The following is a 12,827-nucleotide window of genomic DNA, read 5'->3' on the forward strand; positions in this document are numbered from 1 at the left end:
TGTCTTCATCACAAGAAAACGAAATCTCACCAGACTGAGTGTGTGACATCCATTTATTACGCAATTATGAGAATATCAAATTACAAAGATCAGCTTATTAATAAACACCTGAATGTTCTGTAACTATAAAACAAGCCAAAACCCCAAACTGAGCCTGAGAACTCCCCCCATAGTGAAGGGAAGCGATTAGAGAAGAGAAACAGTATCAGGCCGCTTTATTCATTCTGACACGTCCTTTAAATGCTACAACCAATCAGAATACACGAGAGGAGTTATGGGTCCTGTACAGGCCGCCTCTTGAATGTTCTCTTCAAAAATACTCTAGATCTATAAAACAAGCTCGTATGAATGCAGAAACACCTCAATCATTATTAAAAGCCATTCTTAATGAAATAACAAACGTTTGTTGGAGAGATGTTCAGACTTCTGATCAACAGCCGCAAACACGTGATCACCAGGACGCCAACGGTCAGGTGACTCTGGGATGGGTCGGGCTGTTCTAGCACCCTGCACGAGACCGTAAAGCCCCTAAACGCAGACATCAGCCCTGACCTCTGACCCCTCTGTAGTCCATTGGGCCTGACAGATGGAACAAGACCCGGAAACACGCACACGCATGCATGCATGTGTACGTGCAGATTGAGAAGTGTGTGTGTGTGTGTTTGCTGCTGATCAGGCACGGTCTGGTACATGATAACAGGAAGTACCCTAATAGTCTGCGGCCAAAAATACAACCAAATTGAGAGACACATATATCACCCCCCACCCCACCATTACTGTTACTCTAAAAACTACCAAAACACACAGAGAGAGAGAGAGAGAGAGAGAGAGAGAGAGAGAGAGAGAGACAGAGAGAGAGGATTAAGCGCGTTCTCCGCGGATGCGGCGTGCCAGCTGGATGTCTTTGGGCATGATGGTGACACGTTTGGCGTGGATGGCGCACAGGTTAGTGTCTTCAAACAGACCCACCAGATACGCCTCACTGGCCTCCTGTAAACACACACACACACACACACACACACACACACACACACACAGTTATGATTATTTACATTAGCGACTAGTTCAGTTCAATATTAGCGAGTTCTTTATTCATTAAAGACTTTTGTTTGTTTGATCAGTACAAGTTTAGTTTTGACCAACTGACCTGAAGGGCTCCAATGGCGGCGCTCTGGAAGCGCAGGTCGGTTTTAAAGTCCTGCGCGATCTCACGCACCAGACGCTGGAACGGAAGCTTTCGGATCAACAGCTCGGTGGACTTCTGGTACCGACGGATCTCACGCAGGGCCACAGTACCGGGCCTACAGAACATCAACACAACACATTAGCACCTCATGATGGAGATGAACTCAGGGAACATGTGATGAAATGACATCATCACCTGTAGCGATGAGGCTTCTTGACTCCTCCGGTGGAGGGCGCACTCTTACGAGCGGCTTTAGTCGCCAGCTGCTTACGCGGGGCTTTTCCTCCAGTGGATTTACGGGCGGTCTGCTTAGTACGGGCCATACTGACACACTATCACCCAAACACACACACATACACTCATTAATGCATATGATAACAGTTATATTATGTTTGCAGTGAATGACTAAAAATCAAACATAAAGCTAGTTTTAATCTTAAAAGTTAAAATCTGATGAACTGTCCCTTTAAGATGCTCAGACACTCAACACGACGCTTGAAACAACCCTGAGAATATCCTGTCAATCATATCTCAAAGGCCCGCCTCATATTATTACAATTCATATTACGTCCAATCACAGCACAGTAAATAAAGCAGGAGGTCCGTGCTAGCCCCGCCCACCTTCTGTGCACATCATGGCGCTTGTTTGATAAGCGCCCAAAACCGAGCGAGAAAAAGACACGAACTAACGATTAAACTTCGACAATTTCACTATCAATCTCTCGACTGATCCTGACGGTTACAGTCGGACTGCAAAGACGAGACTCTAAGGATGCATTATAGGGTGTTTAATGCGGGAATGGAGGAGTTTATGTCGATTTTCGGCGTTTGTGAATAATTGCTATATTTCTGATGGATTTTGCAGCTCGTGCGTCTGGCAGGCTTCAGTATTTTACTCACATTAACGCAAACCCGCTTAAATTATAGCGAATTAACACAGAAAAAACGTGTTTTTAACCGAATCAGTTTTAAATTACACACACACACTTACATAGATATGGGGTGGACAGTCTTACCTTTGATCAAGTGATGATTTATAATAATATTTAGAGCTCTGCTTCAGTGTTGTTTACCGTTCTCGCGCACAATGGCAGCGGAAATGTACCAATCAGCGGCTCCCACAATGCACCGCTGTTATACTCACGGATGCTTCTCGCGCAACATGCTACAACATGTGCTTATAAAATATATTTACAGACACATTCACCACTAAAAATACATATGAACAGTACAGCAGTCTACACATGTTGTAAGGCACTGTGACAGACAATTTACCATTTAAAGGCATATTTATAAGTTTCCAGTTATACAATAGGATGATCTCAGTCTGCCAGAGGCATCATGCCCATTCAAAGTAAGGGGGGCACGTACCCACTCAGATATATACAGGCCAAGAGGATTGTAAATTGATTAGTTGAACGTATTGGGAGTGGTTATTCCAGAAAGGGGTTGGGCCAGCTTCAAAAGGGGGCGTCCACTTCCACTCACGGTTAGGTTAAAACACAGCCAGGTCTCCTTAGCAACCAAATTGGGCCGGTTGCTAGGGAGGGTAGAGTCACATGGGGTAAGCTTCTCATGGTCACGATGCCACATTAACCCAAGAGATACAGCTGCAGGCTGGAGATCTACAAAAGAGGGTGGGGTAACTCCAGAAGGGGGAGTGTTTGTTCCAGAAAGGGGTTGGGCCAGCTTCAAAAGGGGGTTGTCACTTCCACTCACGGTTAGGTTAAAACACTCATTAAACAGCTCAGATAATCACATCTTTAGCCATTTTTCACTGTCCATCTGTCACAACAACCCATGAAAAACATTTATCACATTTAAATACCAGCTTGAATGCGCTTACAGTCAGATAATGTTGCGCCAGGATTAAAAAAATGTTTTGGGGGTCTGGGTATCTCAGCGAGTATTGATGCTGACTATCACACCTGGCGTCACAAGTTCGAATCCAGGGCGTGCTGAGTGACTCCAGTCAGGTCTCCTTAGCAACCAATTTGGCCCGATTGCTAGGGAGGGTAGAGTCACATGGGGTAACCTCCTTGTGGTCGCTATAATGTGGTTCTCGCTCTCGGTGGGGCGTGTGGTGAGTTGTGCGTGGATGCCGCGGAGAATAGCGTGAAGTCTCCACACGCGCTACGTCTCCACGGTAACACGCTCAACAAGTCACGTGATAAGATGCGCGGATTGACGGTCTCAGACGCGGAGGCAACTGAGATTCGTCCTCCGCCACCCGGATTGAGGCGAGTCACTACACCACCACGAGGACTTAGAGCACATTGGGGATTGGGACACTGGATTGTAAAGGACAGCGTCAGACATTAAGGGGGCTCAGGGCAAAAATGCCCTCAATATTCAAAATGTGGAGCATTTTAAAAAATGTGTTTTGGTAACATCTAATATAGTTAACTTAATATACTATTATAGTCTGAGTGATTCACATTATGCCATAAAATATGATTTGTTAGTGATAAATTCATAATCTTGAGAATTTATACTAATGAATTGATGTTTTTGACATTAAACCCATTTAAGCCCACCGGCAACTATAGTTGTCATTTTCCTTTTGTAAGTATTTTTCTAGATGCTATCCATGTTTTATATCTCAATGACTTGCAAGAAAACCGCTAAATAAAGGATTTCAAGAAAAAAAAATTGGTGTTCACTTCCTTCCTGTCACATAATGCGGTTAACTTCCTACCCCTTCTTCCAGGAAGCATGGCAAAGTCAAACCCTCCCAATAAAAGGTCATTTTCATGTTACTACCAAGTATTTTTTTTTTTTGACATATATAAATCTACATAATCATGAAGGTCTCTAGAATCACCCAAACAAAACAAATATTACAAGAGATCTATAGTGTCTTGTATACTTAGTCAAAAGTCCAAGCGGCAACAATAGTTGCCAGTGGGCAAATACCTTGTAAGTACATATATCACTGGGAAATGGGGTATACTGTGTTAATAGGTTAATAAATCAAGGTTATTGCTCTTTTTTAGTGCTTTTTACTTTTATAATATTCCACCTAAACATAAGTTAAAGCATGGGATTAATTGCTGTAGTTTATCTTTTTCAATCTTTTATGATATTATGTCCTGTAAGGGGCAACATGAGACCCCCTTCATCCAGTCTGGATACGTTTCATTCTAATCGGTTAAGGATCCTGATACTTTTAATGACTAGTAGCTTATGATTCCATTATAAAGTTGGAATTCAGACAAGAAAAGAGTTTACATTTACATTATTTTATGAAATCACCTACAGTATAAAGACTGAAATGCACATATGGGAGGTGTTGACCTGCATGACCAGTGTGTAAACCGTTACCAGATTGGCATCCGATCAAAGGAGTGGTGTTGGCCATGCTACAGCTGGGCACTCAACAGTGCTGTGGGCAATGGCTGGTGTTATTACAGGTACATGGAGGTGTAATGGGAAGTGGGAGGTGAGGCTGTGGGGTGGCAGGTTGGAAGGATGGGGTCTATATGTTAGGTGGCATGAAACAAAAACAAAACATGTATTTATTAATTATTTCATTCATTCATACCAGTCATGTAAAGAAGGAGACAGAGATCTCCTCTCCTTCCAAAGGCTGGTTGCCCAGAGTTTTCTCCAGCGCCATGGGAGTTAATGCATTAATTATATTTATTTTCATTTAACTTTTTGATACACAATGCCCTGTTAGGGCAACTTAATGTCTGCACTTTGTTCTGCACTATGTTCCACCACTTTAAGTAAATGGGTTTGTTGATGACGGTTTAAATGCCCATTTATTCAAGATAATTACGACATTTTAATAATTTATTTTCAAATTCAAGAGATTATAAGCTAGAAGCAGCTTTTTTGGGTTTGCAGTGAATGTCTTTACACATAATAAATGTGTTTATGAATAAAGATTGATCTGTTGAAAGCAGTTATTTTGAGAAAGATGCCAAATGTTCTCCTCCTATACAAATTTGACATTGAAGGCGTGCATACAACATATTTGCCCACCGGCAACTGCACATTCAAATATGATTTTCAAGAAGAAGAAAAAAAAACTTGGGAAAATAAATGCAGAACGTGTTCATATAGGACACTATTAACATGACTATATGCATGAAACCATTCAGAAACATTTGGGCACAAATGGGTTAATGAACACTTGACATTTATTTTTCAATGGTTAGAAAAAATGATATGCCCTCTAAATGGCAAAAATTCCCCCATAATGTTAATTTCTGACACTGATACAGGAACACTGAGGCAACCTGACAATAAACTGACTGTTTTAGGCCATATTAGGCCACTTCTTGGCATTAAAACCTGAATTCACCCCAAACATTGTCAATTTAAACAGTTTTGCAGCCATTTCAAAGTTCGTTCCCAACAACTGAAACCAGCTGACTGTCCGAAACCCTTCGGTTTCAATGAAGATTCGGTTTAGAAGAACTGAGAAAGACATTGGTGGAGAAATATTTCTATAAAAGAGACGACTCGGACAGAGTTCAACACCAATTTATTGTCCATTTCCTTATTGGTGTAGTAAAAGATTTGCTTCTCAGACTTTACACACATGTAAAAAAACAAAACATTATAACTTTGTGTAGAAAAACCTGAGTGTGTGTCTACTAAATATCTCACTGAAGGACTCATGAATGTATCAAATGGCATAAAACAGGTACAATCTGTTGCTACATCAGCTCATCAATAACAATTATTCCAAGAAGATAAACAGAAATTCAAACCCCTCCAATCGGCATGAGGAGGATATTTAGGACCCAATCCCAGAATCCATCCGTGATATGGTATACACACTTGCCAATCTGCGAATCTCAGTGAAATAAAAGACAAATGAGAATACATTAGAGACAAACATGAATAATACAGCTACAAAACAGTGTTTCGCTATAATTCGGACCCTTTCAGTGAGGAATAGTAGAAGGACGAGGATGTTAGCACCTAAAATAATGGTCAATCTTTCTTCAGATTTAGCACAACCAAACTCTTTCAGGCGCTAAATGTGGATTCAGCGCCTTCAGTCCTTTAGTTCATTTGTGAGTGCCCGGAGGACATAATGAGGTCCATCGCATCAGCTCGGCATGCTTGTGTCATTTTCAGACTCTTGTGCATTAAAGCGGTCGAGACCTCACAAGAGCTTTAACACAAACACAGAAACATCTCTCACAAGAACTGACACTCGAGTACAAAAATAAAGCTGAAGGTAAGGTGAAGACAGATGGAAAGGTTAAAAGAAGACAGAAGATTAAGCGCGTTCTCCGCGGATGCGGCGTGCCAGCTGGATGTCTTTGGGCATGATGGTGACACGTTTGGCGTGGATGGCGCACAGGTTAGTGTCTTCAAACAGACCCACCAGATACGCCTCACTGGCCTCCTGTAAACACACACACACAGTTATGATTATTTACATTAGCGACTAGTTCAGTTCAATATTAGCGAGTTCTTTATTCATTAAAGACTTTTGTTTGTTTGATCAGTACAAGTTTAGTTTTGACCAACTGACCTGAAGGGCTCCAATGGCGGCGCTCTGGAAGCGCAGGTCAGTTTTAAAGTCCTGCGCGATCTCACGCACCAGACGCTGGAACGGAAGCTTTCGGATCAACAGCTCGGTGGACTTCTGGTACCGACGGATCTCACGCAGGGCCACAGTACCGGGCCTACAGAACATCAACACAACACATTAGCACCTCATGATGGAGATGAACTCAGGGAACATGTGATGAAATGACATCATCACCTGTAGCGATGAGGCTTCTTGACTCCTCCGGTGGAGGGCGCACTCTTACGAGCGGCTTTAGTCGCCAGCTGCTTACGCGGGGCTTTTCCTCCAGTGGATTTACGGGCGGTCTGCTTAGTACGGGCCATACTGACACACTATCACCCAAACACACACACATACACTCATTAATGCATAATGATAAACACTTATATTATGTTTGCAGTGAATGACTAAAAATCAAACATAAAGCTAGTTTTAATCTTAAAGTTAAAATCTGATGAACTGTCCCTTTAAGATGCTCAGACACTCAACACGGCGCTTGAAACAACCTTGAATTAATGATAAGTGCACTTCTTTCCTACACAATATATACAACCGGTTGTTTTATAAGAAATTATTTTTGCACTTGCATGAATATAAAAATGTAAAAAAATGCATAAAGATCGAGGGGTTAACTTCAACAATAACACGACATAATAATAATAAAGTATAAATAAAACAGGGTTTTTTCCTGGTTTAGAGTTGAGTGTTTGCTTTTTCAAAGTTTGCTGTAGGTATTACCAATTATTATTATTATTTAGTAATTGGCTAAATCAATAATGAAATATGGGACTCCTCGCGTAGATTAACGATAATGGCGCTTCCCTGGTCAAAGTGACACCTATCAATCAACCAGACGGCGAGGGCGGAACTACAGTCTTTCTGCGCCAATCACCGTTCAGTGTGCAGCTCAGACCCCGCCCCCTGGCGAGATGACGCAATGGCTCCATTAAAATTTGAGAGAAGAAACAAAACAGCAGTTTATCGAGCGAGGCACAAAGCACGCGGTTTACAGCGATGTTAAAACAGCACGTTACATATGACGACATAGTTCGCTAGTGTACACTTATAACAAGTATATCTGACAATCTCTGAGAGCGGAAGTGTGGAATGAGTTGAACTGATCGAAGACGCGACGCGTTTATAACGATTGCATGCTATTATTGAAACTGTTTATAACCTGTTTTACTGTCCTCGGTTCTCATTACCGTTAACCGGGCCGTGTGACGCGTGTGTCCGGTGCAGTCTCACCTAAAGGGGTTTTTATTCCGCAGCTTAGGGTTTCTGCCGTCTGTATGAAGAGAGAGAAGACCGTTTCAGTTTCCCATCATGCACTGCGGCAGGAAGTCTTTCAGTAAACACACAAACACTGTCTTTCTTTAATCATATACTATAATACTTTTAACTTCTAATACGCTTAAAAGCTCGATCTGTGATTACACGACACACCTCAAACATGTGACATGTTAAACTTCATTTAAGCTATAATGTATATTTAAAGGAATATTCCGGGTTCAACACAAGTGAAACTCAGTTGGTTTAATCTGTAAACATTAAAATACTGTTTCACAAGTATAGACACATAAACAATATGTGTGTTAACATGATTTTACTGTCATTAAATCACTTAATAACCACATCTGTGTGAAGATATAGACAATTATACTCCGTTGCCATGACGACATAACGCTGTAAACACTAAAACAAATAAAAGTGACGATTTAAGCAACTTTACAGCTCAGATAATACATAGGTTTTATTTAATGTTATTCAATTAAATGTAATAATTTTTTTAATTATAATCTTCACATTTCTGCCTTTAAACCCTTCTAAAAATACCCCATTGACTTCCATTGTAAGTGTGTCACTGGAACACACTTTTAAATAATTTTTCTTCCCATTTTTGTAACGCCCAATTCCCAATTAAGTCCTCGTGGTGGCGTAGTGACTCGCCTCAATCCGGGTGGTGGAGGACGAATCTCAGTTGCCACCGCATCTGAGACCGTCATTCCGCGCATCTTATCACGTGACTTGTTGAGTGTGTTACCGTGGAGACGTAGCGCGTGTGGAGGCTTCACGCTATTCTCCGCATCATCCACGCACAACTCACCACACGCCCCACCGAGAGCGAGAACCACATTATAGCGACCACGAGGAGGTTACCCCATGTGACTCTACCCTCCCTAGCAACCGGGCCAATTTGGTTGCTAAGGAGACCTGGCTGGAGTCACTCAACGTGTGTGTGTGTGTGAATGTGAACAAATGTTTAATCCACACTTTACTTTCTAGAGAACCTAGACTGGAGTCACTCAATGTTTGTGTGTGTGTATACATGTGAGTGTCTGTATGTTTGTGTGTGTGTGTTGTGTGTTTGTGTCTGTATCTTTGTGTGTGAGTGTTTGTGAGATAGTGTGTGTGAGAGAGTGTGTGTGTTTGAGTGTGTGTGTGTGGATGTGTTGTGTCACTGTTTGTGAGAGAGTGTGTGTTTGAGTGTGTGGATGTGTCGTGTCACTGTTTGTGAGAGAGTGTGTGTTTTGTGTGTGTGGATGTGTTGTGTCACTGTTTGTGAGAGAGTGTGTGTTTGAGTGTGTGGATGTGTTGTGTGTTGAGAGTGTGTGTTGAGTGTGAGTGTCTGTGTGTTTGTGAGAGAGTGTGTGTTTTGTGTGTGTGGATGTGTTGTGTCACTGTTTGTGAGAGAGTGTGTGTGTGTGTGTGTGTGTGTGGATGTGTTGTGTCACTGTTTGTGAGAGAGTGTGTGTTTGAGTGTGTGGATGTGTTGTGTGTTGAGAGTGTGTGTTGAGTGTGAGTGTCTGTGTGTTTGTGAGAGAGTGTGTGTTTTGTGTGTGTGGATGTGTTGTGTCACTGTTTGTGAGAGAGTGTGTGTGTGTGTGTGTGTGTGTGGATGTGTTGTGTCACTGTTTGTGAGAGAGTGTGTGTTTGAGTGTGTGGATGTGTTGTGTGTTGAGAGTGTGTGTTGAGTGTGAGTGTCTGTGTGTTTGTGAGATAGTGTGTGTGAGAGAGTGTGTGTGTGTGTGTTTGAGTGTGTGTGTGTGGATGTGTTGTGTCACTGTTTGTTAGAGAGTGTGTGTTTGAGTGTGTGTTGTGTGTATGTTTGTCTGTGTGTGAGTGTTTGTGAGAGAGTGTGTGCTGTGTGTATGTTTGTCTGTGTGTGAGTGTTTGTGAGAGAGTGTGTGTTTTGTGTGTGTGGATGTGTTGTGTGTTGAGAGTGTATGTTGAGTGTGAGTGTGGATGTGTTGTGTCACTGTTTGTGAGAGAGTGTGTGTTTGAGTGTGTGTTGTGTGTATGTTTGTCTGTGTGTGTTTGTGAGAGAGTGTGTGTTGTGTGTGTGGATGTGTTGTGTGTTTGTGAGAGAGTGTGAGTGTCTGTGTGTTTGTGAGTGTGTGTTGTGTGTATGTTTGTCTGTGTGTGAGTGTTTGTGAGAGAGTGTGTGTTTGAGTGTGTGTTGTATGTTTGTCTGTGTGTGAGTGTTTGTGAGAGTGTGTGTGTGTGTGTTTGAGTGTGTGTTGTGTGTATGTTTGTCTGTGTGTGAGTGTTTGTGAGAGAGTGTGTGTTGTGTGTGTGGATGTGTTGAGTGTGAGAGAGTGTGTGTTTGAGTGTGTGTTGTATGTTTGTCTGTGTGTGAGTGTTTGTGAGAGTGTGTGTGTGTGTGTTTGAGTGTGTGTTGTGTGTATGTTTGTCTGTGTGTGAGTGTTTGTGAGAGAGTGTGTGTTTGAGTGTGTGTTGTGTGTATGTTTGTCTGTGTGTGAGTGTTTGTGAGAGAGTGTGTGTTTGAGTGTGTGTTGTATGTTTGTCTGTGTGTGAGTGTTTGTGAGAGAGTGTGTGTGTGGATGTGTTGAGTGTGAGAGTGTGTGTTTGTGTCTGTATCTTTGTGTGTTGTGTATGAGTGTTTGTGAGATAGTGTGTGTGAGAGAGTGTGTGTTTGTGAGTGTGTGTGTGTGTGTGTGTGTTTGTGAGAGAGTGTGTTTGTTGAGTGTGAATGTGAACAAATGTTTAATCCACACTTTACTTTCTAGAAGTTTCTGAAGTTAAGTAATTTAACAAGCTCACCTGATTGTCTTCATTGTGGATCTTCAAGTTTCCTCCAGAACTAATTCAACTTTGACATTTACACAGAAATTCATTCTGCTCATATTTCATGACTGTGGACCAACATCTTTACACTCACTGTGTTCATACATTAATCACATGTGATTTAACTCGTACAGTCCTCTGAATTACCTCTAAAACACTGAATATTACCAGAGCTTGATCATGTGACTGTGAGGCAGAGAAAGACAAACTTCACACGATTGAATCCTTCGATGAAATGCCACAATGCTTTTATATTTCAGCTGTTTCCATTATAATATAACGGCTGCATTTTACAACACATTATTGGTTAATCGTGTAATCCATGTAAACTTTCATCAGGGTCAATTTTGGGATAACGAACAGCTGATTGTACATGATATCTACTAATGACACTGATAGATACAGTCCTGGATGCTCCATTTGTGCTAAAATGCAAAATAGAAAATTTATGTGAAATATGGAGCTAAATTAATGACAAAAGTCTTTGATTTAATAATAAAAAAAAAGCATGCAAATTTACCACCCGTTCACCAGGTTATATCAGCGCACCCTGAGAACAACTATTAACCAGTTTCCAGCTGAATGATGACAGTAAATTAATTTGCATCTACCAGGAGCAATAACACTAGCATTTAAGTTTCTTCTGGTTTTTGCAAGAATTCATACTATTAATGATCAATAAGGGTAGCGTAGAAACCTGCTAGACACATTTAATATTTAAATTAGTAATAAAAAATAAATGCATCTGGTGTTTGAAGTAATTAAATATGTTCATTTAGTTACTAGCAAATAACAATACAATGCATGAGTATTTGATGTTTTAATAAGAGATTCCCGTATACAGACTGGATGTTGTTCGCCATGTCACCAGACTCGGGCATAAAACTGCCAAATAAAAACACATGCAGACAATTTACAATGCCATACAAAACATTAGTCAAAATGTCTGAAAAAAAAATGTGCAAAACAACATACACTTTGAAAATACAGAAGACATTTAAAAGAAATGAAAATGAGGTGTTAAGCATATACTGTCAGGGCTAATACTCGTCGTTCACCGTGTTCTGCTTGGAATGATCGCATGTATGTGCACAAAACACATTGGAGTTCAGTAGGGTCACATGTTCTAAAATATGGGCAATTGGGGGGTCTGGGTATCTCAGCGAGTATTGACGTTGGCTACCACACCTGGAGTCGTGAGTTTGAATCCAGGGTGTGCTGAGTGACTCCAGCCAGGTCTCCTTAGCAACCAAATTGGCCCGGTTGCTAGGGAGGGTCTGGGTATCTCTGCAAGTATTGACGCTGACTATCACACCTGGAGTCGTGAGTTTGAATCCAGGGCGTGCTGAGTGACTCCAGCCAGGTCTCCTTAGCAACCAAATTGGCCTGGTTGCTAGGGAGGGTAGAGTCACATGGGCTAACCTCCTCGTGGTCACTATAATGTGGTTCTTGCTCTCAATGGGGCGCGTGGCGAGTTGTGCGTGGATGCCGCAGAGAATAGCGTGAAGCCTCCACACACGCTATATCTCCATGGTAACGCGCACAACAAGCCACGCGATAAGATGAGTGGATTGGCGTTCTCAGACACGGAGGCAACTGAGATTCATTCTCCGCCACCCGGATTGAGGCGAGTCACTATGCCACCACGAGGACTTCGAGCGCATTGGGAATTGGGCGTAAATGAGCAAATGCTCAGAATTCGCCATCTAGGAGAAACATTTAAATTCACGGACCACTAATGTAGCCAAACTGATCAAGCAAACTTTTGCTAGCATTAGAGATACCGGTCCGCAAGCAGTCCAAACCAATGCGTTTTAGTAAAAGGCCACCCTTACAAAACATTGAGTGTTCTGACAAACTAGCCGCATATTCCCCACTCTTTATTTTCACATGCAAATGAGCTTCTGATTCGCCACAAATGTTCCCAGAAGTTCGCGGCTTTTCGCCGGTATGGTGAACCTCCAGCAAACCTTTGGCGACGATGAAGAGTTTACCGCAAGTTTGCCAGAATTA

The 12,827-nt window shown here is 41.9% G+C and overlaps 1 protein-coding gene across 1 annotated transcript; it reads right to left on the reverse strand.

Moving 5' to 3' along the window:
- Positions 1-35: 35 nt before the first annotated feature.
- Positions 36-8,063, reverse strand: LOC127631720 (uncharacterized). Its single transcript, XM_052109973.1, has 8 exons — positions 7,974-8,063; positions 6,921-7,057; positions 6,687-6,840; positions 6,435-6,557; positions 2,203-2,208; positions 1,382-1,518; positions 1,148-1,301; positions 36-990 (listed from the first exon to the last, which is right to left on the reverse strand). The coding sequence occupies exons 2-8, from the start codon at positions 7,046-7,048 to the stop codon at positions 862-864; spliced, it is 831 nt and encodes a 276-aa protein (XP_051965933.1). The 5' UTR covers positions 7,049-7,057; positions 7,974-8,063; the 3' UTR covers positions 36-861.
- Between the last annotated feature and the right edge of the window lie 4,764 nt (positions 8,064-12,827).

Source organism: Xyrauchen texanus, chromosome 38 (genome assembly GCF_025860055.1).
Source record: "Xyrauchen texanus isolate HMW12.3.18 chromosome 38, RBS_HiC_50CHRs, whole genome shotgun sequence".
In the NCBI taxonomy this organism is placed as follows: Eukaryota; Metazoa; Chordata; class Actinopteri; order Cypriniformes; family Catostomidae; genus Xyrauchen; species Xyrauchen texanus.